Genomic DNA, 27958 nt, shown 5'->3' on the forward strand with positions numbered 1-27958 from the left:
ATAACTAACCACAATAAAATGAGTTTCACAAACAATATTTATAATTTAAATCCGTTTTATTTTGTAGGGAGTTGGTTTTGTTTTGAAATTCCTTTTGTCACCAGGAACTGCTTTTAGTTTTCTGTCCTCGCTCATTAACTTTTCCTATTTTACAAAACTCTAAACTAAAATTAAATTGTTTTTATCGCACAACTTTTTTGAACAAAGTCATGTCTTGAATTGGGGGCGTTTCAAGACCGAAACCTCCCAGCTAGGCATTTAAATACTAGAGTACAGCCGGCGAGCGCATTTTTGGGAGGGGTTGATGTGGATTCACAGTCCATTGTAGATCCGATTGATGGAGGATTGGTCGAGTATTTTCTTGAGCGCTTTAAAAGAAAAAAACATTTAATTAAAAAGTGTGTTTAGTATATGTAGAGCTAATGAGTTATTTGAAACATTGCTAGTCAACTGAAGAAAAATAAAAATTTTGAAATTTAAATCTCTTCCTAATTAAAAAACACTTACCTTCCTTGTCCTCCTCCGTTAGATCCTTCTTGGGGAACTCAACATCAAAGGTGATGTACAAGTTGCCGGTGAGGTTGTTATTCTCGAAGTTGGGCATGCCCTCACCCTTTTTGCGGATTCTAGCGCCCGGCCACGTGACCTTTTCCCTCGTGACTGGCACCAAGTGCCCATCCAGATGCTTAATCTCCATGGAGAAGCCAACTAGGGCATCCTGAAGACTAATGGTCACGTTCGTGTACAGATCGTCGTTCTTGCGCAGGAATCGCGGATGCGGCATCTGTTGAACCTTCACAATGAGATCTCCGGGTTCACCATCGATATGGGGCTCTCCCTCGGCCACAAATCTTGTTTCCTGGCCATCGACCATTCCCTGTTCCACCTCTATTTCCAGGGTGCGCTCCTCGTTGACCAGTTTTACATTTGGGCACTCATCACAGACGGTTTGCTGAATCATCTGGAATCGTCCAGGTCCAAGGTTCCGGGTGACCATCTCCTGGCGGCAGTTGCATTTCCGGGTGCCAGAGGCAGGCTTAGTTACAGGCTTGTTTCTCACAATCTCAACAAAATTTCCGGAGTAGAGTTCCTCTAGAGAAACATACAGGTTCATAACGATATCTGCTCCTCGCGGAGCATCCTGTTGTTGGCCATCTCCGTTTCCAAAGTGGAATCCAAAGTCCCCGAAGAAGCTCGAGAACGGGTCGCCACCATGATCCATCATGCCCTCTTTCTTCAGGCAGTCCTCACCGCACCGGTCGTAAGTTTTCCGTTTATCTGGATTCGAAAGGACTTCATAGGCAGCTCCAAGGTCTTGAAACTTTGTGGAGGCATCCGGATCGTCTTTGTTCTTATCCGGATGCAATTCCTTGGCCAATCGACGATACGCCTTTTTTACCTCATTCGTGTTGGCGTTTTTCTTGATGTTCAGTATCTTGTAGAAATCCCGGCCGGCTAAAGACTCCTCCACCAGCGAAAGGGCCAGTTGCACCACCAGCAAGCACTTGATTATTTGCATTTTGTTTACTGTCCTATTTGTTTCAGTAATTCATTCTATTCCCGGGCGAATTAAATATTAAATGCTGGCAAAAATGTAAAAAATGTTGTAGTTGTCGCCGCTAGCTGCTTTGTTTGTGTGTGTGCGTCGTGGTCTGCGCTGATTGGCCGGTTCCGGCGACAGGGCTGCCACCTTTGCATTATTAAAAGCAGCTGATGGTAATTAACAGACATCACTAGAAACTCTGGCAGCGCGTTCTGCGTGCTTTAACAGCTCACCAAAACGCATCTAGCCACACTTTCTCTGAGCAAAGATAAAAGAAAATAATTTACTTAATCCAATTAAAACTGCCAAACAGTTAGTTTCTGGCTTGTCTTGCGTTGTTTTTCTTTGTCTGCCGACAAGCAAGTAAGTGCCTTTATTTTTGGTTAGCTGCCGGTCTGCGCCCTCATTACGCTTAAAATCCGTGGTAAAAACAAATTGAAATTCAATAATCCTTTGCAATTAAAAACTAACGGTATTTTTGCAATTGTAGGCCTTTTAGAAAGCCAAAGGATTAGGGCCCCAAAGCGGGGAGCTCCTAAAAACTATACATATTCAGCTCAAGAAATCGCATATGTTGAGTCAAGGCCAGCAGCAATAACATCATCTGAGGCTAAAATACAAATGCATTTGTGTGCGACATAAAAGGTGAGTAATTCATGTCTTTACATATTCAGCCGGTAATAAGTGTAATAATACGTGATAATTAGCGGTAGATTCATATATAACGCCCTGCTGGTGATGTCAATATTTTTTATTTAGTCCAAGCTTCAAGCTTAGGCTTCAGAAATACGAAATTATCACAACTGACGGGCACTAGAATGTAACTTACAATCAGCTTGAAAAATTGCAGTTAAATACTACTTAGTTAGCAACAACAAAGAACTTTAGATTACGTTTTTTAAAGGTCATATATCTTCTTATTAAATTTACATAAGCTAGGAAAAAAAAACAGTACGGGATGGAAAAGATTTACTGTGGTTTCAGACCCCTATTTCTGTTGTTATCAGTTATTGAACAAAGAAGAATAGTATAATAAAAAGCCCAATGAGCTGACAAAAACAAGTCTGAGTCAGTTGAATAAAGGAAACAAAGCAAGGGATCAAAATTGCAATATGATATGCACTAGACTTTTGATAAAAAAAAGCCCCGTTCCTATTTCGGCCGTAGAGCCTTGTGGTGAACGGCGGGTGAAGGCCTATATGTTGCAGTAATACAGATCTGACCCAACACATGTTGATCGGACTAATCAATATGTTATCTAATCTGGGCCATAAATAGGAACCCCTTGTGAGCGTTTGCATGAACTAAACATCTTGACCAACAATATCGACGTACGAACTGGCTAAGAAATGCGGATATTTCCCAGATTGTCGATCTATGTCAGTCATTAACCAACAATACCATTTATTAAGACGTTTTAGAGATCAATTTATGGTCATTGAAATGAAAAGTAACTAAGTTTACCGTTCAACATTTCACTCAATGAGTTTAATACTTATAATTCTTTAATTTTAATGCAATATATCTTAATTAAAATATATATTTTCCCATTTGCGTCCATTTTTTGAGTTTAAGATTTTAAATGTTAAACCTTTTAAAGTTCGGAATTTAAAAAAGCTGAACTACCCATTCTTTGGACATTTCAGCAGGCAAACATTCCAGATTAGCGAAATCCAGAGATTAGTTACGGAACCGAGTAGTAAACGTCAAGTGGCTCCATTTAAAGACCCCAAAAAGTCCGTTGGACAGCAGTTTCGCCCTGACAGGGGACGCGTGCGGTTGTGATAATTCCAATAGTGCCCAGTCTAAAGTATTTTCCTCTTCAGTTGGAAACTTGTAAGTTTGGGCCACCTTAACAGTAGCAAGTGCTTCTTAACTGACGGCTTCTGCGGATGTCTGTACTTGAAGTTTGCTGTATGCCGAGTGGACCGTCCCCGTAATCTTCTCCAGCTGTCATGGCGGCTTCAACGGACGTAGTCTTATTCAAAAATAAACTGACTTAATCGCAGAAGTTTATCAAATACTTAAGCAGGGACAAAAAAGCGATAAGCCGGGAAACGTATTATATTAACATTACCAACTCTGCTGGGTGTCAGGATGGTAAACCGGGAAAAATCGAATAAAAATTCTTTGAATAGCCGTTTGATATCGTTTATGGACACTGATTAAACGAGCTAAAATAACCATCGAACTCTAACAAACCTCTTTCAGATGCAACGTATTGCCTAGGATTTGTCCTCTCTTATTGCTTCCTAAAACAGTGAACCTTCCGCATCCACCATGTGCTGCAAGTGCTGTGGAGAAACTCAACGCAAAATCTGGGTCTTCGGCCTGGGCTCGCTCTTCCTGGTCCTGGGAGTACTTGTCGTGGTCTTCTGGCCCGGAATTGCGGATAGCCTAGTAGAGGATGTGAGTAAATGTATAATTATTTATTTTAATCAAACCAATACATTCTAGCGAATATAAAATCATAAATTTTACCTTTATTTTAGGGCCTTACTCTCAAGCCAGGCACAGATGCCTACGACAGCTGGCTTGAGGCACCTATCCCGATTTACCTAAGCTTCTACATGTTCAATTGGACAAATCCTGAGGACATAAGGAACCCTAACATAAAGCCAAACTTCGTGGAAATGGGTCCATACACCTTCTTGGAGAAGCACAAGAAGGAGAACTATACGTTCTACGACAATGCGACGGTAGCATATTATGAGCGCCGCACATGGTTCTTCGATCCAGAGCGATCGAATGGCACACTGGACGATATGGTGACCGCTGCCCACGCCATCACCGCCACGGTGGCGGATGAGATGCGCAACCAACGCAAGATAGTTAAGAAAATCATCAATTTTATGCTAAACCGCGAGGGAGGCGAATTGTATGTCACGAAGCCGGTTGGCGAATGGATCTTCGACGGATATCAGGACAATATTACCGATTTCCTAAACCTGTTCAATACCTCCATGATTGACATTCCATACAAGCGCTTCGGCTGGTTGGCGGATCGAAATACATCGCTGACCTACGACGGCTTGTTCACCATTCATACTGGAACTGATGATATATCCAATCTGGGCAGACTCACCCACTGGAATAGAAAACCGGAGACTGGTTTCTACAAAATGCCTTGCGGCGTAGTTAATGGAACTACAGGTGACTTGTTCCCGCCCAAAATGAATGTGAACGATGAGATTACCATTTTCGCAACCGATGCCTGTAGATTCATGAACCTCCGGCCACGAGGCACGTATGAGAATCACGGCCTGACTGCCACGAAATGGGTGGGCACTGAAGAGACCCTAGATTCTGGGGAGAATTACCCGAACCAAGCCTGCTTCTGTGATCCAGCGCGGTTTGACGAGTGTCCCAAGACCGGTGTCGTAGAGTGTAAGGCCTGCCGAGACAAGGCGCCGATCTACTCCTCCTTCCCGCATTTCTACCTGGCTGATCAGTCATATATCGATGCTGTCAGTGGAATGAAGCCGGAGAAGGACAAGCACGAGTTCTTCCTAGCGGTAGAGCCTATTACAGGAGTGCCTGTTCAGGTGCATGGTCGAATTCAGATAAACATGATGATTGAGCCCGACGATGACTTCGAGTAAGTACATATACTCAAAATTATATAATTCTGACGTTTGCAAGTTAATAATAATTGTTATTAAAAAAACGGTATTATTAAATAATGATGTGTGATGATAATATGTATTCATTAAACACTTTTTTCAGTATCTATCGTGGTGTACCAAAGGTACTGATGCCCATGTTTTGGTTCGATCAGTATGCTGAATTGTCTTCAGAATTGGCATCCAAGGCTAAGGTGAGTTTTCTCCTTATTTTAAATTATATATATATTTACTTTTTTCTCCCATGTAGTTGGCTATCAATTTGTCCAGCTACGGAGTTATTTTCGGCTATTCTCTGATAGCATTTGCCAGCGTTTTCATTGTCACTGGCATCACGTTGACCGTGACGAAGAAGTGGGTTCGACGACCTTCCGAAGATGAGGACATGCTGACGAACTAGAGGATAGTATTTTTAAGCATAGCCAAAGTGCCAGGACATGTTAAGTCTTCTAGTTTTTTCTGATAGTCGCGCAACGCTTGTTGTTCTTTGTCAGTTATGCGTTATGTAATATATAAGATATACGGATCGATGTTCGTCTTGCATCTTGTGATAGCAAACCTAACTCTTAACCCTACCAAGCCCTACTCTTAATTGCATTTCACATATCATTTCCATGTCGAAACTTTCCGGTTGAGATTTACCTTATTGTACTTGATAAAACATACTACACAAATTGTATTTTTACGATTTTCATTTGAATTTATATTTTATTTTGCAAAAATAATTTTTACATCTTTTTTATGCTTTACTCAGAGACTTTTCACTTATCGTATACGGTTGTTGGATGATTCAACAATTTGCTTTATAAATGCATAAATTGAATGTTGTTGTTTTGTAAATTAATAAATTAAAATAATTGCATATGCATAAAAATTTATTTATATATATATTTATTTGTGTACATGTAAGATATATGGCAAAAATTTTACATTTTCTCAAAGATCACATTCCTCAATTTAGCCATAGACTTTTAGTCGAGAAAAATCTACGCAAATATTTGTGACAATCATCAAAAACTCAAAATCATTTTTGCACGCAAACTCACACATCCAAAAAATAGTTTGGGGCTAATAATCGAACAAAAAATAATAAAAACGTGGATACAAAAATAAATCATAATTATCTCTCGCTTACTACTATAGTGGGGATGGAGGGCAAGTTTAGGCACTCTTGAAATTCTTTAGTTCCGTTCGGCCAGCGATCGAAACGAGCAAAACCGATTCGAAATTTTTATACCCGGTACAATCGCTGGCCCGATTCGTTGAGAGTATGTGTGTGTTACGTGTGAGGGGCGATTGCTACGTACTAGAAAATTTGCATAGTTTTATGTTAAATGTTGCGTTGTTCTTGGTGACTAAAATAGTTGTAAATTTAGTGTAAGTTTAAATAAAATCAATCACAGTTGTTTGGGCGGAAGTAGTTAGTGTTAAGTATTCGCATTTCTGGCCTAACTAAGTACTTGCAGCTAAGACTAAAGTTCTACGTTGTAGTTTAGTTAATTAGGTAGTGGTCGTATTTTATACTTGAGTATTGTTGCTTCCCATTTTTTCTACTCTCTCTCTATTTCCGTTGGTGTGTCATTGTGGCTTTCATTGTGGTTACGTTACCAATTCCCTTAAGTGACTAGACTGGGTTCAGATTATTTGAATGCGTATTTGAGGTTATGTTGCTCACGTCGTGTTAGGTTAGTTATTGACTTTGTGTTCAGTTTTACTCTATTTCTCTGTTTTTCTGAATTCATTAATGAAGATTAAGAAGCAAATGTTACGGTTTCTCGTCTATTCCTTTACGTGTTCTTCTAATAACTGGCCTCTGTTAGTTAAATGCTTGTTAGTTACTGTTTAGCTGACACTGATTCTGCTGCTCTGCTAACTGATCCTCCCGGTGGTTCTCATTACCCCTTGGTGTCAAGCGAATCTCTACCCTCCGAAACACTGTGATCGAATATAGAAAACTCTTTACACAACTCGATCTATGCAAATTTCAGAACGCAGAATTAGCGCTTCACCTGGGCACACAAATACGTCAGCAAGTCGATCAGCAATCGAACTAGAGAGGAGAGTGTCGTCTTGGACCCATTGTCCATTTCCGTTTCGGGTTCCCATTTAGCTTTGCGAGTCTAACTGGTCTTGTGGTGGTGCTGCTGCTGCTGCTGCTTCATCATGACGGCGGGATCGATCACGTAATTGTTGGCCTCCGCCAATTGTTGGACAGGCAAAGGTGGCAGTTTGTCCTGCGGATGGCGGTGGCTCACGGTGGATCCTTTCCTGACCTTGCTCAAGGTACCTCCGCCAGAGGAATTAGAACCACCATTGGTGGTGGGTCCTAAAGACTGCGCACTGGAGCTTGGAATCTCCTGGCCGGTCTTCGGATGAAGCATCACCTTTGTCTGCTTCAACAATGAGCGGTCGTTGCAAAGAGCGGATATCAGTGGCAGATCCAGATGCTTGCTTTTTTCCCGGAGCAGAGCAATATCCATGGCTTGAGCTTGCGATTCGGCTACCATTGAAGCCTGCAGCTGGGCCAGTATACTGTTGTTTCCTCGATTCAACCCGAGGCCAAGCCCCAAGTCCGGCCTCGGCCGCTCACCTGCCCATTGGGCGCCACTGGAAGTCTTCGTTAGCGGAGAGTTCGCGTGGTGCGGATTCAGTGTTGGTGGCTTGCGAGGTGGCAGCGGGCTCATCATACTGGGACTGGGCTTTGAGGGTACTGGAAAGAGGACAAAAAATCGGAGATAAGTGATGGACCAAAGAAAAACCTGGGTTTATGTTATTACTAACTTGGAGGTGGTTTTTCACTGGGCGCCGGCATAGGTGGTTTCTTCAGTCGCCTGTTGACGTAGGGCGGTGGTGGTGGTGGAGGCAGACGCTTCCCCTTAGGCATCGAATCCAACGAGTTCAGAATATTATCGTCTGATCGCGATCGTGCAAACATTGAGGAAGAATTACCACTGGCCCCGGCAGCAGCGGCTGCTGCCAATGCCGCCGGATGAAGGGGTGGAGGAGGTGGTGGCTCATACGAGGAACAGAGGCTGGCCATCGATGGAGAGTAAAGAGGTGAATAAGCAGGCCCCGGAAGCTGGACATAAGTGTCCGATAGATTTTGGGTGGACGCATATCTCGAGTGGGTTGACAGTGCCAGTGGTAGATAGGGGGTGCTCCTATAAATTGCTGGCGACACCTGCATTGCCAGATATGGGTGGTGCGGTGGTGGTGGTGCTGCTTGGGCCATCGCCGCCAGCAACGATCCCTGTTTGGCATCTAGATACTCCTGCTGGCTGACCGCTGGATCCTGAATGGGATAAATCACGTAATCCACATCGCTGTAGAGCTGCTGTTGATAGAGTTCCAACTGCTTCCTTGCTAGTTCCCTCCCATAAAGATGACCGGCTAGATGAGGATGATTCGGTGGAGGAGGAGGTGGCGGCTGCCTGGGCAAGCTGGGTGGTGGTGGTGCGAGAAACTGACGGGGCTTAATCACCGGCAGGAGCACACATGACTGATGCTGATGATGCAGTGAAGCCGTACTCTTGTGTAGGCCGTAAGGAACTATTGGTATCCCAATGGCAGCGGACCCGGAATGTCTGTGGTGTGCCGGCAAGTGATGGTGATGTAGTGAAGCCTGGGAACCGCCAGCATAGTTGGAGTTATGAAGCGATTGCTGACTCAACTGGTGACTGCAAACTGATCCATTGGAGGAGGCAACCGATGAGCAATGGTGCGGCGCCGCATAACTCGGCTTCGCTCCGTCAGGTATCAGGCTGGTGTGGGCTTTCAGAATACTAATCTGTGGCCTGGTGGTGATAAACCTGGCTGTAACCTCCTCGGATTTCAAAGAACTCATCGAGCCGGCAGCACTAGGAGCAGGATTCGCCGAGGAACTCACAGATATCAGGGATGTGGGTCTGGGCTTACTGGAGCTGGTATATGGCGGCGGATCTCTTCGTCGGAGAGCCACTGGTGGAGCTGGAAGTGGTGCTGGTGGTATTGGTGGACTGCAAGATGGTGTGTCCGGTTTGGGAGACACCACAGCTATAGGCTTGGGCACTGGTTTGGTAATCGGTGGGCCACATAGTCCGGTTTTCTCATGCCTGGCACTGTAGGGCGGCGGTGGTGCTGGTGGCTGATCCACCTCTTCCTCTCCTTGATTTGCTATTGGTAATGTCACGTAATCACAGTCAGAGTGCAGGCTGCTGGATACTGTTTTCCGGCTAGGATAGGTACCCCTGCCCACAATCAGATTGGTTAACTCTTCGGCCGAGAGCAAGGAATGCTTGTTATCTGTTGGATCGCTGCCATCGCCCCTGAAGGAACTGCCCGTACTGATGTTGGAGTCCGATCGCAGTCTGAATTCCTCTGGTTTTTTCCCATCTACAGAATCAGAGTGTGTCACATGGTTATCTTCCAGCTTCTGTGGCTGGAACATTCCGTAGTGCGAACTCTTTTCTGACTCAGCCATCTCCGACGACTGCCCGGTTAACTCGCTACTGTGCATGGTATAGACTCCTGATGTTTCGGTGGGTGGAACTCCGTGGGCCAAGGTATAAACTCCAGACGCACCCGAAACGCTCTCTGTTTCCTCTCTTGCGGATGTGGGAAGATAGTCTCCGGTATTCGTTTCGCTCAGGGCGGAGTTTTGAGCTGTGTGACTGAAGCCCAGTTCCAAACTAGATGAAGTGGAGTGCACAGGAATAGGAGCACCTGCTGATGAAGCACCTGTTCCATTTGCAGGCGAAGTTACCACCACAGTACTGCAGGTGGAAGAACACTGAGAGCCAATGTTATGCTGCGAGCTGGGGGAATCCGTAGCCGTAGAAGAATCGTTGGCTGCTGTGCCCATGGAATTTCTCTGGACAGATGTGTTCATTATGGACGTGGCTCCGTTGGAGCTCGCATCTGGTGGTCTGACACTTAAGGCAGCCAGTTGTTCTTCCAGATCCTTAAGGGACATCTGTCCCACACTGGAAGTTTGCCTGCTCACACTAGGTCTGTCCAAAAGATGGGCCAAAGCTAAACTTTCTGTCGAGGGAGCAGCCAAGGGGGCAGGCGGTGTATTGATCATAATCTCTAGCTCATCCTCGGAGTGCACTCGATCGCTTACTATCCCAGAGGTGGTATTGGAACTGGTGCTGGATATCACCGAGATGCGTTGCTCGTTTTTGCTTTTGTAGGGCAGGAGCAAACTTCTGGAACAGGCATAACTCGCGTGGAGCCTCTGGGACTCGGCAGCCTCCTCCTCTTCTCGCTTTGATACCTCCTTCAATCTGGCTGCCAGCTTCATGCTCCACTGATGGGTGTCCTTACAGAGGGTCAGAAGTAGTTTATTTTTCTCATCCGATGCAGCGTACAGGGTGATTCTGCTTTCCCCTGATCGTATCTCAAACTTCTTCCGCTCAAAGGAGAGCTTCGTGATATTTGGCCACAGAAAGGTGGTAGCTTCGGGGGTGGACGTACTGCTGATACACTCTCCTCCCAGGATCTTGATACCTTTGGCATAGACCACGAACCAAGCACTGCCCGATCCCTGCTCACTTTTGGCCAACCGCATTCTATAGGTGTGGGCATTGATGGTTTCATGGAGACTGCAAGCCTGTTGGATGTACAGCAATTCCGCCTCAGCCGTGGCCATTCCCAAATGCTCCCGATGACAAGCTCTCATTGCACTTCGAGCCCAAGGAGTGTGGAGTCCGCTGGGCAGGTAATCCTCTATCCGGTAGTAATCCGCACCGTTCGGTGGCAGGGTCGGTGGCAACGGTATCGATTCCCTCTTCGATGTGGAAGCAACATAGGTCGAGAGCCTTAACATCCTTTCATTGGCACGTTTGCTGATCTTGGGTAACGTTGTGGTAACACTCAGACCTCTGCTTGCTCCAGAAGTAGATGCCGGTGTCTCCTCGCCCGAGTCATCCTTAGAATAACCCGATCCCGGCGGAGCATCGCCCAGATCCGCCTGAAGAGCCAGCCCTGCGAGGAAGACCAGGGCTTGCTCCGCCTGTTCTCGTGGTAAGTCGCGCTGCAAGATGTTGTGACGCAGCTGCAGGTAGTAGTTGTGACGGGACGTCTCATCTTTCAGCATGAACGGACTCTCGATATAGAACTGCACGCGGAAGTGTAGCTCCAAGAGTGGTCGTCCATTGGCATCCAGCCCCTAAAATATAGATAAGTTGTGTTAAATAAAATATCTTTCTGATCATGTTAGTGTATCCTTACGTGAGTGTGCGAGGATCGCCAGCTCTTCGGGCCGTATTTGGAGAGCTTGCTTTCGGGATCTGCGAACATGTACTCGCCATCTGAAATAAAAAATTGGAATTACAAATTTGATTTTAAGTTAAAATAATTTAATTTAGTCTTTAAATTCATTGCCACAATGAAAAGATTACTAATATTCCCGTCTTTATAACGAAATGGTTGTCAAGTCGCATTTCTTCATTTGACTGCATTTCCGGTTGGGATAAGGAACTTTTTGGCGCGCAATCGCCAAGGTCGCTAATCAAAATTTTAAATAAACTTTCGGCTATGCGACACCGCCGAATCGGGCTCAAATCGTATCAGGACCCAAACCAGACTTCTGTCAGTTTGTCAGGCAATAAACAAGCAACCCATTGACATCAACAAGAGTCAGAGGCTCCGGCAGATGGAGACGATGATGATGACGACACATCAGGCTGTCAGAGGCCCGTTGCTCGATGCCCGAAGAGGAGACCGGTACCGGACCGGGCTATATAGCTCAGCTCCCAGCAGAAGGGCCCAAGGGCATGTCGGTGATGCTCGAGAAGGCAGGGAAAAACAACGAAATCAACACACACTTCATCGAACGAAAAATTGGAATTCCTGCATACGAAATGAAGAGCAGCAAGATGAAAAATAATAATTATGAAAAAACAGGCAGGCAGGCAGGTTGAAGGGGACGTGGAATGGAGTCAGCGCAGCATCCACAACACAGCAGCAGCAGCCACAATATCATAATAATCATCAGCGGCCGAATAAGTGCCTATCAATGACGATGTCGTGGACGCCGAGCTGGAATGGAAGTGGCAACAAGTGGATGGCCAGGGGAGAAGAGCTATTCGAGTTTCAATCACTTAAAAAAAAATTAAACAATACTGCTTCCCAAATAAGGCTTTCCATTTCCTTTTTCCTAAGTCTGATATGAGGATTCTATAGAAAGGGGATGTACTAACGATGTTAAACCAATCCATTTTTGTGTGCTAACTTACAATATTTATTTGAGTTTGGGAAAATTACTATCGGTTTTCGCAAAGTGTAGAAGTGGAGTCAGGGCGAGAGCGAGTGTTGCATACCAAGCCCATAACGCAGCAACAAAAAAGAAAGAGGAAAAAACAGGTAGAAAGACAGGTAAGCCGCACTGGAAAAAGAGGCAGCTGAAACCCAAGTCGTTCGGTTTTTAGCCGCAGTTTTTAGACTCGAACCTCGAAACTCCAGCGATTTCTTTTCGCATCCAAATTTCACTCCGCTCAAGGAGTTTTTGGCCAATGGAATTCGGAGTCTTCCTATTCTACCAGCTAAGAGCAGGTGTGAAGGCCAGAAGAGTCTCATCTGAGGTAGCCACTCGGCAGCCTGATGGATCCTCACGCAATCCCAGCGTTCCATTCTACCAGGCCCGCTCCCAGCGGCAAAAACCTAATAATTAACATATTTTCCATCGCATTCCTCAACGCTCACAATTAACACGCACGCACACGAGTTTAAGGAGGAGGGTTTTGGGGGCAACGAAATAAATCTTCAATTTGAAACACATGCAACACAAATTACAGCCTCAAAAGCACAGGCAGCTGGCAAAGGCAAAGGCAAACGCAAAGGTAAAGGTAAAGGCTCATCAAGCAGAGGAATTCCAGGAGGAGGAGGCCAGGAGGGTCTCTAGATGGGGTATGGAGTTGAAGATGGAGAAAGAGAATGAGAATGAGACGAAGTCAGAGTCGGAGTCGGAGACGGAGACAGCTGCGCCCAATGCCATGGCCTGGCATTCTTCAGATTCAGATTTATTTTCAAAAAGGTTGCAGTCCGAGTTTGAGTGGCCATAATAACCAACAAAAAATAAGAAACCCACAAAGGGAATCAGACGAACGACTACCCTCTATATAATCGGGCCGTCAATTATTTAAATTTAAAATATTAAAATAACAAATAATGATTAATGATCTTAAATTTAATAAAACCAAACTGAGGTACAAAACAGTAATTTACTTTCCAATATCCAAGTTCGAGCATGGCCTAGCGGGTAGAGTGGAGTTTGTAGGGTATCATAAGAATGGGCAGCAACAGAGATAAAAGAGTGTGCCTGGACATCGAAACTGACTGAGAAGAAAGGGAACGAAAGACGAAAAAAAACATAAAACCAAAAGAATTTTAATTTCCGATGTTATCAGATGCACGCAGCTCGAAGAGGAGAGGCGGTAGCTGGATGGGAGAAGGGAACGGGGAGGAGGATGGACAGCCATTGCAAGGCCGTGTGTCCAAGTCCAAAGATTGAAGACGCAGACGAAGACGAAACAGCCAACGCCGTATAATAATCATTATGAGCCATTAACATTAAATGGAAAAGAAAATGCTGGTCTACACATTTCAGCTACAAAAGGGGGCGGGGCTCCGCAAGAAAGGGCAGGGGCACAGATGAGTCAAGGGGGGACCAAAAAGGCCTGTGGAATGCGGCAGAGGAATCCAGACAACAGCCAGGCGACAGCCTAAAAGTAACACCAAAATGGGAGGATGAGTAGATGACCACTGGGATGACAATGTTGCCAAATTGCCATCGGCCGAGTGCCACTTAAAGTGCATCTTCGCTGCGATTCCGAAGGAGCAGCAACAAATTTACATAAAGATGAAATTTATTGACGGTGGCTGGCCATAAAATTTAAATTCATTTCCATCCCCGTCAGCGGACGTTTTCTTCAGGGCCTTGCTGTATTCAAAAGAAGTTAGTCAGTCCGTGGACTGTTAATATGGGCTTTCCAGGCTAAAAGTTTGATAATTATTTGATTAACTAGAAAATAAGATTTTACAAGACGAGGAAGAATCAAATTTCCATTATAAGGTATTTCTTCCTAACTCGATGTCTTCTTACGTTTTTAACCAATTAAACGACTTTTCTCTTGGAGTAGTAGATTGTAATATTTCAGTACTGCCATATATTATTCAGCGTATCTTTTGGGTTTTGGGAAAGAGTGCTGCGTGAAATGCTGGACAAGGGAATGCGGGGCTGAAGCAGCACGGACAGCTATGGAGGGGCATCTGTGTCCAGGGGGCAAGAGCAACAACAATTTAACCGCATACCACTCACAAATACACTGCCAACTGACATTGGCAGGAATCCTTGGCCACGGAACCAAAACCAAACAGAAAAACATCACACACACGAAAGCAGAATGCAAACTTCCAATTTCATAGTTGAACCCGAGGAATCCTCTGCGAGGCGAGGACGTTGGCATGCCCAGCCCGATCTTCAGATTCAGTTAAAGCTGCATAAACAGCTCCTACAGCGACTCCGGCTTCGAACTGCATACCAAATTCTTTGCCGAAGATGTTGTGGCAACTTCAACGCTCCCCTGTCTCTTGCCACGAAATTGATGCCAACCAGATTCGAAAATTTACGTGTTGTGTTCTTGGGTTCTTGCGCTAACATCGTAACAGGAAAAAGGGGTATACGGAAAAAGCCAGTGGGTTTAACAGGGAAATCCTACTTTGTAAACTGAATTCTTCAAATTTAAATACGTTTTATGAAGCAAATTGGCTGCTATGATTATATAATACAAATATATAACTAGCGATTCAGAAGTAGTAATCTCTTCTTTTGTAATAATAACCAAAAACATTTCCCTTTTCAGAGTAACCAAACTTCGACTTCTATTAACTCGAATTCCTCGCTCCTTTCTCGTTTGCTCGTCCCTGGACCCTCTCGCCCCCCACCCCTACCCATTTCTTTCTGTATGCTTGTGGGCCTTTGGAGAACGCATATATCTGTGGCCAATGCCAAAGACGTTGTCTGCTGGTTCTCCAAGTTTCAGTTCAGGCTCCGGAGCTCTGAGCTCCTCCATCCTCCATCCTCCAAACTCGAACCTCCATCCTCCCTGGCTGTCGTTCGATTCGTTTGTGTTAATGCAACGCGCGACGGCTACCTGAATTACTGAACACGCGTCTTGTGTCTGTTCCCCTACTCTTCATCTTCTCCTCATCTGCTCCTCTTTTCCTGAGCCCCTTTTCTGTGTTCCTGAAATTGTTTGTTCGCCATGGAGGCGACGCGTTCCCTGCCTTTTTGTTCGTTTTATGTGCCATTTTTGTGTTGCTCCGCTGTGTTGGTATTTTTATGTGTTTTGGCAGATCGCTTTGGCCAGAATGGAGGATGGAGACTGAATTTGCTGCTGCTGCTCCTGCTGCTGCTGCTGCTGCTGATGATGATGATGAGCAGCTTTTAGAGCGGACTGGTTTATGTTTATTAGTTGTATTTTTCATGCCTTATCGCTAGCATTTGGCTACTCCACAACTCGGAAACAAACTGGACGCTACGTGGAACCACAACACCGAAAGAGACTCACCTATGAGCACAGCCAGACCGAACAGTTCGGTGTCCAGCATCCCTTGCGTGGCAAAGTGCAGACATGTCTGCGTGTAGACCTCGCGAACTCGACTCTTGGCATCGACTAGGAAGTACAAGGTTTTCGGCTGCTGCTGCCCCAGAAGTCTGCAACATTTACAAAAATTAAGTAACTACATTTTCGGGCAGATGTTACCGCGCCAAACACTCACCTCAGGGCCAGGAATCGCGAGCCTGGTGATAGTTGCTCGGCTGAGGACGCGCATACTTCCAAAGGCGCGCTGACGGTGCAAAATGCTCGCATGCTGCATCATTTTCCGTATACAGCGCGCGCGTTTGAAATACGTTGCTATTTGGAAAGAAAATAGAAAACTGTATTAAAATCTCAGATTCTATACTTATAGAAGTTCTTAAAAACAAGTTTTTGTAAATTTAATAGCATCTATGATTAGCCTTTCCAAGATAAAATTTCATCACATTCCAGAGAGAAATTGACGCATCTCTAGCATCATTTCTAACCGCATTTCTGGCTCAAGAAATGCCGATAAAGTTGCCGCTTGATCGGCGCGGTTAGGCACCATTCTTTTAGGCAAATTGATGTCGCTGGAGCCGCCCCAGACGGAGTTGGAGACGAAAGCGGAAGACGGCGATGGCGCCCGCCTGTGTTGGGCTCACCGACTGCCGAACAATTTCACCAATCAATAACGAAAGACTTAGGCGACAAACTTGATAAGCGGCCGGGGGACTTGGACTCGGATAGAAAACTGAAAACTGAACAGTGAATAGTTGGGGACTCGAGGCGGTGCGTGCGTGGCAGCTAAACTCCCTCCCCCTCTTGATGCGTTGCGCATAAAATTATTAAAATTCAGTTAAAGAAAGTTCCAAAAGCCCGGGCACAGAGAAAGAGAGAGATACAGCTGACCGAAACTGGCCTCGTGATGAAAGAAAAGTATTTTATGCATAAATTAAAATCAAATCGAATCAAATCAACATTTTTGTATAGAGCGCCGGCAGCGGCGACTACAGTTTCTACCAACCCGGCGGAGACGCATAAATTTCAATATTGGCGCATTTTCTGTGTCTAATAAATTTCAACGTCCAATAAATTTATTCAGAGTCAAGTCGAGAGTCGGACTCGAGAGCCGAAAGAGAGGGCCAGGGGCATCTGCATGCCAAAGAGAGACAGAGGCTGGCAGAACCGCCCTGGCTTATAAATACATGCCCGGTCCGATCGAAGGAATGCCTCCGCCACCTCCGTCTCCGTGCCGAAAAGCGATCATCAATCAAAGCGCACATTTGACATAAATTAGAAACCAAAGAATATCTGGGAACAAACCAACAACAAGCGAAGCTCCCTCCCCCGGAAAGGCCTCTTCGAAAAAGCTTTTGAAAAGCAATTATATTTAAGCCGATTTCCATGCGCACCTTGGACCCGGCTAAGGTGCTCCGGAGAACAGGCTCAGACACACACTTTATGCCAGATCACCGACGATTATGAAACGAGAATTGAAATTCCAGGTCTCTAATGTGCTGCGATTGACTTATTACCGAGGAATTTATCGGATAAACATAAAAAATTTATTATTGGGCTCTTAGGGGTACTGGATTAAGCGATCACACAGTCTCAGATGTTAAGTAAGTGGTCAAGAAACAGGCTTTTGAAACGATTTTTCTAAGATTGGACAACCTTTTTCAGTATTATAAATCTAGCATTATGTTTTCTAACTAAGACTCGACATTTTAACGACATATAACTACATATCATTCAATTACACACTAATACCAGGATAATGGAGTGCGCAGTAATCAATGCTAGCAAGCGATTCAAGGAAATTCTCTGTGCCATTTAAATTTTAATAATATGCAATTAGGCCCGACAATAAAAGGAAGGCGTCCTATCAATTCTGATAACAACAAAAGGAAGCCAATTGGCTTTAATGAGGAAGAACTGTTGCAACAAGCTGATAGCCGTTTGATAGGATTTCTGCGGAAGTAATGGCTCAGGGTTGAAATGATTGATCGAATGTCTTGATCAATGGGTACATGATGTTAGTAAAGCAGCAATGTCGCTGAAGACCGCTCCAAAGAAAGCCCCCCGCAATTAAATCTCTGGAATTCCAGACCCCTCACAGAGCCGGCCATTATGCAATCGCCAGTGCCAAAAAGCAGAGACCGAATAAATATGCGATCACGATCAAGGATGAGTCAACGCAAGGGGCGAGCGAAAAGGTGTTTTTAATTCGAAATGCAAACAAATTAAAAGCATTTAACAATTTCAATCGTAGCAAATTATCCGCATTCCATCCGCTAATGAGAGCGGGAAGCAAAGAAAGCCGTGGCGGCGCTAATTACCAAAGCCAACAGGAGAAGGGGGGTCAGAGAGAAAAACCGATATGAAATCTTGATCAATTTGACAACTTTATAGTTAAGTTGACCCTACTACCAATAAGGTGGCTTATATGTTTAATATATATTAGACACATAATTTGCACCTGAAATATGAAATCGACATTAAGTTGCTTCTTTTTCCGCACAGTGTGCTGGCAATTTAAAAAACGCGGCAAAGAAGCGAGCCAAGTGGAGCTGAGCGACCGCAAGAGACACGCTAATCAGCAATTAGCAAATGGCAATAAATATTTTGTTTATGATTAAGCGAGGGGCGAGGTTGTTCAGGGGGTGGTGGGCGGTGGCTCTGTGAGTGTGTTTTCGAGAGAGCTTGGAATGCAGACGCTGGTATAGAGTATAGAACCGAAGAAAGAGGAATGGGGCCTGATGCCTGGGGCAATAAAATCTCACGGGCTCTGCCGCGATCAAAGTCAATTAAATGGCGCAAGCGCCAGCAGAGAATTTTCTGCTGGCTAAGCGAATGCCAAAGGGGTAATGAGAGCGAGAAGCAGAGAATTAAGTCAGCGGCTGAGACAGAAACAGAGACGTTCCGCATACGCCACGTTGTGCTGCGACAGCAACCGAAACAGCCAGCACTGTAACCAGTTAAGCATTTAAGCTTCAGGTCTTTTATAGCTGCCTACGCCTAGTAATTATAACAGTTATAACAGCGACTGAATGTTTTTTGATCCCTAATACAAAATATATATATCTATACTGAAACTTGCGTACAATTTAAACTTCTTTTCTCCCCGTGGACGCACCTTCGCTCACCCCTTGGCAACCGACTGACGGCTATGTCAACTGCACATGCCATTGCACTGAGCTCATTCGGGGCGTGTGTTTGTCAACCGAGTTTCAGTAATCGCCAAAGTCGAACGATCGATTCGAACGATCGGACCCCAGAGCCCAGACCTCAGGGGGGGTGCAAAGAATTTCGGGTCGAGGGGCAAGCCAAGGTGCCGGAACCGAGACCTATAGAGTCGATACTTCTATAAACGCTTTAACCGCATGTGCAGGTCCATTGAAATGCTGAACGAATCAAAAGTGGAAATATCCATATGGATCTCAGCGCGGAATGCGAGTGCGCATTGAGCAGATCAATAAACATGGCAGCGTAAACGATCGTAAAACCAAGCAGCGAGGAATGCGAATCCAATTGGATCCAGAGAGATCTTAGAGATCACGAAGTGAATATATACTGTTGGGGTAAAGAATACCTTCGAGTATACCTCATCGGGTACTGTGATTTTTGGGGAGAATTCGGATTAACCAAACTCTGAATTTTTAAGGACTTTCTTAGTTGCCGAAAAGTTAGATAAGTTTTACATTTCTAGGTTTGAATCCCATTTTGATGGGAATTAGTTACAAGATCAACAAGATATAACATACCGACTATTTTTGGCTTTTGATATTTAGGGTGTAAATCAGGGTAATCTAAATTTCGAATTTTCGGAAAGGGGTAACATCGTCAAATTTTCGAAAAATGGCCAAACATTGACATTTTAAACTGTGAATGCTGTTTTATTGGAAATTCAATTACGAGATCAACGAGATATAACATACCATTTTCCGACCAATATTGGCTTTGCTATGGAAAAAATACTGTTCTTTTGGAGAGAAAATCGTGATAGACCAAATTTTACATATTTGAGAATACTCTGATTTTAAATCGAAAAATGATTAGAAATCGGTTATGAAATCGATTCGTCAAATCGGTTATGAATAAAATTCCGAATCTTTTTTGCCCTGAACTGAACATCCGCTACAGCTGATGAAATAAATCAAACTAAATTCCAAACTCCTGTTGATACACCCCTAGTCACTTACTTGCTCTCTCCAGGGAAAGCTTCCAAAGAGCACCTTAATAATCAGCGAGATTCTTTAAAATTTTAAACCCCTCTTCTGCGAGAAAACGACGATCTTTTGAGTCAGAGAAACATATGTAAGTGCTTAAGTTCAGAGTGGCTCTCAAACTGGATTCGCAGTTTATTGAAAGTGTTTCGAGCGCTCTCAGCTTGCCAACTAATGAATGACGATCGGCGAGCGGTAACTTTTGACGTGGAATATTTTGCTCATGAGTTGGCTAGCCAAGACCGGAATGGAATGACAGGCTGGAGCGGGTTCTACGTGAGTCTGGGCCTTTTAATTACCGATAGAACGACTACTGGCGTCAATGGGGCGGCCAGAAATAGTTCAGTTTAAATCTATTTGGTTGGCATTTTCACACGCTGGCCAACGCGGCGGATGCGCGTCATTGAGAACGGGGCCTAGTAGTGTCATTCCAAAAGGGGTGTGGCTGCCGTCACGCAAATGGGCCTAACCTTAGTCGATCTCCGACTGAAACGGAGAAAAGCCACCCCGAAAATGGTAATTTTAGGACTGATTGTTTATTTATTTCGACCTAAAGCCCTTTAGAATATCAATTTTGAGCACAACATTCCTGAATTCTCATATTTTTAGACATTTAAAGCAAAAACTTTTCAGTTATACTATAATAATTCGCTTTCATTTTGAACGAAAAGAAGCAAATGTTTAATATTATTATGATGTTTGTTGTACGCGGCCTTTACTGTGCCATCAAATCGGCGAATCATTCAGCGTATTTTCGCCAAATTACGAATATTGAATAGGAGAAAACATAAAGAAGAGGAAGAGCGACAGAGACGCAGAGAAGCAGAGAAACAGCGGCAAATGCCGAATTCCGAGCTGCGGAATTCCACTTGTTGTGCCAGTTATGGCCAAACAATTTAGTGTCTTTGAAATGCGTGAAATGTCCCCGCCGATGATAATAACGAAAATGGTTTCTTGTGATGAGCAGCCAACTGGGCGGTTTGGGCCAAATGAAACCAGCGCACACGTCGCCGCCTGACTTCAGTTGGCTTGGCACCACACCCCGCAAAAGCACAGAGCCGAACTGGGCGGAGGTGGTAACGGTGGAGGAGGCGATGGCCTCCGCAATGAGAGCAGCAAACAGCAAGACACAAAAAGCAGCCGCAACGTGTGCCGCATGCCAAACCGAAGGCGTGCGAAACTATGCCTACCGCAATACCCTATAAGAAATAGCAGTGCCTAAAGGGTGTCTCGGTTTAATGAATGCCAAAGTATAAGACAGCTAACCTTGTCTAAACTAAGCAAAAAAGCATGGTCTACCTGAAATCATAGTCAAAGCCATTATAAGTTTGGATCCTCATATAGATCAGCACTAAAGTTACGCCTCTATCAGACCATCGAATGTGCTCTTTTTCCCAATTACATATTTGTTTAAAATATTTGTATATCGTAAATACAGGATGACTAAGGCTAGTCTGAGTACAGCCGGCGTGAAATGAGTAGCCATAATTTCCCGAACTCGAGTTCTCCTTAAAGGTCATCTATAAGTCTATCCACAACGGAATGAACTGGCAGCGCTATATCTCTCTGTCAGCCTCGACTCCGATTGTCATTCAAAATTTGTTTAATTTGTTGTACATTTTAATTGCTTGAATTGTTCGAAACAACAGGCAACCACACTTGTGCTGCGGCTATGTGTATACGCATATGACTGCGTGCAGGAATTTCGGTTTACGAAATTATTATTTTAAGTATTTATTATCATTGCTGTTGCCGTTGTCAGTTTCAATGCAAAACCCCAGGGCCTGAGGTCAAGAGTGATGTGGATATGGAGATAAAGATGGAGATGTATATGTCAGTACTCAATCGAAAAAACCACAAGTCGACAACAACGAATCGGTTAATACATGTGTACATGGCGAGACATAGATACGTCTGTTCGAAGATACAGTTACCCATAAGTATAATTGCCTGGTGGCAAAATCGTTTAACGATTAGCGTTTAAGGTTTAACCGCTTAAAGCTCATCGCCTGATACCTAAAGCGTGTGTTTTCAGCCGTTTGTTTATCTTCCGCGGCTGATTTACATTTGAGATGTCTGAATTGTCGGCCGGGGTCTGGTTTCACCTGTAGTTCCCTAGATCCCGATGGCCAATTGAAAGCCCAAACCCCTGACAAACAACATATACCCAGCCCCATCGAGAGATTCAATTTCCACTTAATTGTTCCACTGCCAATCGTTTTCAGACAACAGTTTAAGTACTGTCCATATAATCAAAGTACTCAACCCACTGCAACTTATTGTTCTTGCCTATTTTAATCAAAACTTAATTTCTGCTTTTTCAGCTTGAAAAAATCTATTATCACAAAATTTTCAACTCAGATAGATTTCATACATATATTGGTCTTGGAGACAGCTTCCCTTTTCAATGCACACTCCTTTGGTGTCCAATTTGACTGACATTTGATACTCCATGGCCGAAATGGGTTAATTGCACAATTCCCTGGATTTTCGACTCTTTAGCGGGGGCAGAAAAAAAAAAACGAAAAACTGGCGACAACAACGAAAAGTTAAACAATCGTTGGACGTTGGCGATTTTATGGTTGGCAGATAAGAAATTCGCTGGCATTTGTTTTGTTTGCCGTTGGCTTTATGAAACCGTTTTCGGGGAGTCATTAAAATTCCGGGGAAATGGGCCCCTTGAGTGTATACTACTCCATATACTATACGTGTGGATTCTTTCCCTTTCTTACCTTAAGCCGCTGCAGTGGTCGGCATTGTTGATTCTGTTTCTGCTGCTGTTTCGCGTAATCCACAATAACTGAGTTTTCAATTGGTAGTTTGATTAATTTTTTAGCTCACTCTTTGTGCACTTTGGAGGAAACTCATCGATTTGGCTATCGATAAATGCCTAAGAGTACAATTTTCGATTCGTTGTTGTTATTTTCTGACCTCTTCCACGACGCGCGCTGCGACTGCGCAGTCAACAGCGAACGGGCCGCATTCCAGCGTCGCTGGTTGAGGAAGGGGCAGTAACAGGGAAGAGGGGTAGCGGCCAAGTGTGGGAGAGGGAGAGCACACTTTAATCAAAATTCACTCACAACAGCACACATACACACGCGGGTGAGCGCAAATGGGAGTAACTGTGTGCTTGCTCTCTCTTTCGAGTCTTTGTTGTTGCGCGAAAGAATGCCGTTTGCTGGGTTGTTGTTTTTGGTTTTGCTGTCTGCTTTATTTGTTGTAGTTGTAGTTTCCAGCGGCCAGTTGTTGTTGTAGCTTGATTTTTTTGATCACCGTCAACTTTTAAAGTTGGTTTTTTTGTTGAGTTGGATTCAGCTTTTCCACTGCTAGTCGGAGTAATTTTGGTAGTTTTAAGGCGCGTTTCCCTAAAAACAACACTAGTTACACCAACACCAACAAAAATAAATTTTGTAATTTAAGCTAGTGCAAAAACGAAACACGCTGTTTGTGCTACTATAAAAACCGAACTTCACTTTTGAGCCACTGAATCTGTGTGCCTATGTGTGTGCATCCGTATCTGGTCGAGCTATTGTATGTGTGTGCATTTGAAATCCGCAGATAAACTTTTTCCAAAAAAGATCGCTTGAATTTAATAAACTGTATTCATATTTTTAGTGTAAACCACATGTTTTTTCCCGGCGATCTGTTCCGTTACCGTCGTTCAGTGATAGCAATTCCCTACTGATTTTGTCACACCGAACCGAAAGGCACGGACACAAACGAGCGCTGCTGGAAGATCGAGAGAGTGAGCGAGCGAGGTTGCTTAAATAGACTTTCCCTCCGAAAACTCAACGAAGCCCGCGTGCAGATTGGTTCCAGGTGAGCAAATGAGAGCCAAAGAGCCAAAAGAGAGACTACAAGATTTAAAGCCCCGCAACTCAAATCAATTATTTTTTTATTTCACAGAAAAAAGGTTTATATTTTAAATTTAATATTAGCTCTTAACAATTGTTTTAAATTCTACGCATTTTTTAAAAATTTATATTTAAATTCTTCCTAATGTCTAAATGTTATGAATTTAATCTAATTTTTAGCTTTAGGAATGCGGATAAAACAGTTAGAGAAATTAAAAAAAAAGGTTTTACGTCACATAAAATATAGCTTATACTGGACGAAGTCATTAAATATTTTTTAAATATAAGAAGGTCAATAATGATATATGTACATACAACATAGAACTCGGATGTTGAATGAAATATTCTCAACACAATAATGGTTTTTACGCTAGTTTTTAAATAGTTAGTATCTATACGCAATTCTTAGGGTCATGTTAAGTTGCTTAATGGTTCTTTTTAGCAGTGACATGTTTCACTCCAAAAGCGTTTTGGCTAAAATACGTGATTTTAAAAGAAAATTTTCAAATTAATTTATTTTTTAGCTAATTAAAGCTCTTAAAAATCAAAAGAGAGCTACAATCTGAGCGCCACAGGTGAGCCGAAAATGAAACTAGCCGCTCGCTCGCGAAGATTACAAAACTTAACGAAGTCTGCGCTTAACGAAAAGAGAGAAGAGAGAGCTCTATATCTGTATTTGTATCTCACTGAGATTTGAGATTGGAATGCGAATGAGAGCGAAAGAGAGAGATCGGCTCAGGCAAAGCAATTTAAAACAAAAAACAGAAAAAACTCGCACACAGTTACAGTTACATCTACGGCCCCTATCTCAAAATACGAAAAGAAAAACACAAATCCAAGAGCACCACAACAGCCACGAAAAATGTAAATAGCAGTAGGCAATAAAAGAAAAACAAACTTCAAAGGAGAATCCCAGTAGCCAACTGCCTTTGTGGCTGTATGTGTGTGTGTGCGATTCCGAGTGTGAGTGGAATTCCAATGGTTTATCTCGCGAGAAGACGAAGGAGCGAAAGAAGAGGTTCGGTCTGGGAGGGGCAGCCACGCCACTGGAATGCGAAACCAAGAAGGTAACTTCCCTGAAGGGCTTAAAGGATGTCCTGTAAAGCTTAAAGATATGATTCTTGGACTTATTTTAGAGGACTCTGAAGATAGCATACGCTAAATATAAAGATATTACAAAATGACAGCTTTTAAGAAGTGACCATGGATAATCAAATGAATATAAAATGAATGGGTATCCTAGATTTAACAATACATACATATGTACATATGTACATACACACTTACATTTTATTTATCACTTATATCAATGAGATTAAACTAAGCCTACATTGCTGTATAGGCATAAGCAAACAAGGAAAATCGTAAGACCATTGAAAAGACTGCAATACTCAGATCTAACTTTCAGCATCCCTTCGTTAGCTATCAATGCGGCTATCTTAAAGTTAAGCTCCCTGGGCAGAGCTCCAGGGACGGGCCAGGGGGTGAATTGGAACTTGGGCGTCTGAAGACTCTGCCTCGGCCGGCGTACTCTGCTGCTACGATATCGTCACTTGGGCGCATTCCTCAGCATAATGTGAGCTTGATTTGCTGGATTCTTTTTTCGTGGGTTTTGTTTTCATTTTTTCTTGCTGCTCCCTCTTCCTTCTTCAGCTTTAGCTTTTCTTCCTCCTCTTCCTCCTTCATTTGCTTCAAATATGCGGCATACATACTCCCCACAAAGGAGCGGGGAAAAAGGGATACCCTCAGAAATACTCAAACTGCGGCAGGTTAACTACACGAGTCGATCAGAACGAAATTGATCGAAAAATAAACTTCAAAATAGGAAAATCATTTGCCCCTTCCATGTTAAGTCCTGCCTACGCCCTTGGAGTGTTGGCCACAAGTCGCAGTAAGACTCACAGACGAGGAGTCGAGAGCCGAGAACCGAGAGAGCACGTTCTCAACGGGTCGGGGGTCGGGGTCGGGTCGCCTTGCCATGGTCATAACTTGTTAACTGAAGTCAGGGAGGAGGCCCAAGGGGCGGGACTCCCCGTGGAGGAGGGGGAGTGATGGGAACAATCCGAACAGCCTTTGATTTCTTCGAGTGTACTTAGGTGTTTTAGTCTGTGCCATGCACTATTTCGAGCGGTATGCTTAGCAATAAGGAGCAATTAAATAAATTGAAACCTCACTTGATACAAAAGATGGTAATACTCCGGAATTGTTAAGAACCTTCTAAAATTTTCCTGCGGAAGGTTCCATTATAATCGTCAAGCCAACCTAACTACTCCCGAGAAATTTAGAGTACTTACATCTTCGACTTCTTCAATCCGAGCTTTTCATTCTTGTTTTTAATGTTCGTTATTCTTTCGTCTTTAGTCGATCGCTTGGTCGCTGGTTCTCTAAGACCGGTTGTTGTTGCTGTTGCTGTAAGCTGCCTTTTGGGCGCTACGTTCTTGGTCAATATTGAGCAGATATATGTATGTACATACATACATACATGTACATATGTATATACATTCTACATACATTCATATACATACGTATGTGATTGTGTGTGTGCGAGATGTTTGGAGCCTGGTCGAGGCCGAAGTTTCGACGGCAACGAGGAAAGCGAAAAAGAAGAAATGAGCAAAAATGTTTTATGCAATTCCTTGAAGTCGATTTTACTCTGCAGTCTCCGGGTGGAGAATCTCTTTTGTGGAATTGGCGCGCAACTCTGGCCAATCTGTTTTGGCGAAGTGATCTTTTAGCCAAGAGCAGCTGCCACTGATCCTCTTTCTATTCAAAATTCCTCGGGCATTTTTCGGTTTTGGCCAGATCCAAAAGTAGTTGGCGATGATGATATGGCGAGAAGGCCAGGAATTTATTGAATAAGTTGGCATATGTATGACGTGGGTACCAACCTGAAGTAGTATGTGTCGCTGTTTCTGGTGTGTTTTCGTTACGCTCCATTGCTGTCGATGGCTTGTCGATATCGCCGATTCTCGCCCACTTTATACCCTTGTTGAAGACAATATATTTGATAAATTGTTCGAAAATATCCATTACACATGATAGTTAAACTTAATATCTCTAATTTATCTCGATAAGCAAAATTATTCCCATATAACACCTTTTCACTCCTGATAGAGGGTATCGTAGGCTTCGATGAGTTGACGATTAGGTTTCCGCTTCGATTCGCCGATCAATTCGATTTGTGTTGTTGTTTTGTAGTCTTTTTATTATGGTCAAATATTTCTGCTGGCCACGATAATGTTAATGGAGAGTCCCTCTTTCACCACCTTCATTTCGTGCCGAGCCCATCATCGTACCTTCTGTCCCAGGAATTTTTATCACTTCTGTTTTACTAAGTCACTTCCTATTAGATCGCTGCACTTTGCCCTTGCTTTTGTTGTTGTGACTGAATTCAAAAAACTTTTGGGTATTGGGAATACGAAAAGAGGGGTAGTAAGTAAGGTGAGATTAACGAATGGGGAGTCTCAAATCTGACCTTTGACTGTCTGGTTGGGACTTAAGAACGTTGTACCATCTAGGTTTACTGCCTTTTCTTTCTTTTTTTTATTAAAATAAAACTATACCAATGACTTTCGGTCAAGTGTACATTGATCGGCAAGTTGGAGTCAGATCCAATCCAAAGAGTCTAATCTGCCTACCCTACTTTCACTCCATTTCCAGTCGGCATCGCGACTCTTTGGCCTCTCATTCGTTTCGATTCAATTTATTCGAACCAAACTTTTCTCTCTCCTCTCTCAGTTTTAGTCAGCGAGCGGGAATCCGACTAAACTGCAATGAAATTTCAAGCCTCCAATCGATTTTGCTGCTGCAGCTGCAGCTTGGGATTTGCCTTTTTTGGGCCTTGGAATGCAGCATGTTGCTGCTGTGCTGCTGTTGCTGTTGCTGTTGCTGCTGGTCCTGCTAAGCCCCGGCAGAAACATCGATGGCAGAAACGGCAACACCAACAGCAACATCCAACGGCAGCAGCAACAATGTGTTCTAAATAAATTCCAGTGAAACGAAATTCAGGGAGCAGGGAGTCGAAGAGTCGCAGATTTATCTTGCAGATACAAATTCTGTACGCTGCGCGCAACGTGATTGCAATCTTTAGCATCGTCATCATCATCATCAGCAGCAGCAGCAACAACACACAAGGAAGAACTCGACCTGG

At 43.7% G+C, this 27958-nt stretch overlaps 3 protein-coding genes across 5 annotated transcripts; 1 reads left to right on the top strand and 2 right to left on the bottom strand.

The window, feature by feature from the left end:
• Nucleotides 1-37: 37 nt before the first annotated feature.
• On the bottom strand, nt 38-1653 carry LOC108110748 (dnaJ homolog shv). Its single transcript, XM_017219958.2, has 2 exons — nt 508-1653; nt 38-368 (listed from the first exon to the last, which is right to left on the bottom strand). Exons 1-2 carry the CDS (start codon nt 1517-1519, stop codon nt 313-315), a joined length of 1068 nt encoding a protein of 355 aa, XP_017075447.1. The 5' UTR covers nt 1520-1653; the 3' UTR covers nt 38-312.
• A 102-nt stretch (nt 1654-1755) lies between these two features.
• LOC108110747 (protein croquemort) lies at nt 1756-6044 on the top strand. 3 transcript variants are annotated; one of them, XM_017219955.2, is made up of 6 exons: nt 1756-1967; nt 2034-2188; nt 3755-3952; nt 4036-5141; nt 5270-5360; nt 5417-6044. In XM_017219955.2, the coding sequence occupies exons 3-6, from the start codon at nt 3824-3826 to the stop codon at nt 5564-5566; spliced, it is 1476 nt and encodes a 491-aa protein (XP_017075444.1). In that variant the 5' UTR covers nt 1756-1967; nt 2034-2188; nt 3755-3823; the 3' UTR covers nt 5567-6044. The 3 variants fall into 3 exon arrangements, with proteins under 3 accessions (XP_017075444.1, XP_017075445.1, XP_017075446.1); XM_017219956.2 differs by having other exon boundaries at nt 1756-1906; XM_017219957.2 differs by lacking the exons at nt 1756-1967; nt 2034-2188 and adding an exon at nt 3295-3379.
• Nucleotides 6045-6387: 343 nt separating this feature from the next.
• LOC108110746 (protein expanded) lies at nt 6388-23675 on the bottom strand. Its single transcript, XM_017219954.2, has 6 exons — nt 22687-23675; nt 15928-16064; nt 15717-15862; nt 11377-11456; nt 7948-11314; nt 6388-7876 (listed from the first exon to the last, which is right to left on the bottom strand). The coding sequence occupies exons 2-6, from the start codon at nt 16017-16019 to the stop codon at nt 7287-7289; spliced, it is 4275 nt and encodes a 1424-aa protein (XP_017075443.2). The 5' UTR covers nt 16020-16064; nt 22687-23675; the 3' UTR covers nt 6388-7286.
• Between the last annotated feature and the right edge of the window lie 4283 nt (nt 23676-27958).

Source organism: Drosophila eugracilis, unplaced genomic scaffold (genome assembly GCF_018153835.1).
Source record: "Drosophila eugracilis isolate 14026-0451.02 unplaced genomic scaffold, ASM1815383v1 contig_2152, whole genome shotgun sequence".
In the NCBI taxonomy this organism is placed as follows: Eukaryota; Metazoa; Arthropoda; class Insecta; order Diptera; family Drosophilidae; genus Drosophila; species Drosophila eugracilis.

Excerpts from the sequence above, each read along its gene's own strand:
- LOC108110747 (XM_017219955.2), top strand. The coding sequence starts at position 3,824 with ATGTGCTGCAAGTGCTGTGGAGAAACTCAACGCAAAATCTGGGTCTTC. Across the intron at positions 5,142-5,269 it reads GAGCCCGACGATGACTTCGA|TATCTATCGTGGTGTACCAA; the intron begins GTAAGTACATAT and ends CACTTTTTTCAG. Across the intron at positions 5,361-5,416 it reads AATTGGCATCCAAGGCTAAG|TTGGCTATCAATTTGTCCAG; the intron begins GTGAGTTTTCTC and ends TCTCCCATGTAG.
- LOC108110746 (XM_017219954.2), bottom strand. The coding sequence starts at position 16,019 with ATGCGAGCATTTTGCACCGTCAGCGCGCCTTTGGAAGTATGCGCGTCC. Across the intron at positions 11,457-15,716 it reads CGGTCTGGCTGTGCTCATAG|ATGGCGAGTACATGTTCGCA; the intron begins GTGAGTCTCTTT and ends TTTTTATTTCAG. Across the intron at positions 11,315-11,376 it reads GGCGATCCTCGCACACTCAC|GGGCTGGATGCCAATGGACG; the intron begins GTAAGGATACAC and ends TCTATATTTTAG.
- LOC108110748 (XM_017219958.2), bottom strand. The coding sequence starts at position 1,519 with ATGCAAATAATCAAGTGCTTGCTGGTGGTGCAACTGGCCCTTTCGCTG. Across the intron at positions 369-507 it reads AACGGAGGAGGACAAGGAAG|CGCTCAAGAAAATACTCGAC; the intron begins GTAAGTGTTTTT and ends TTTCTTTTAAAG.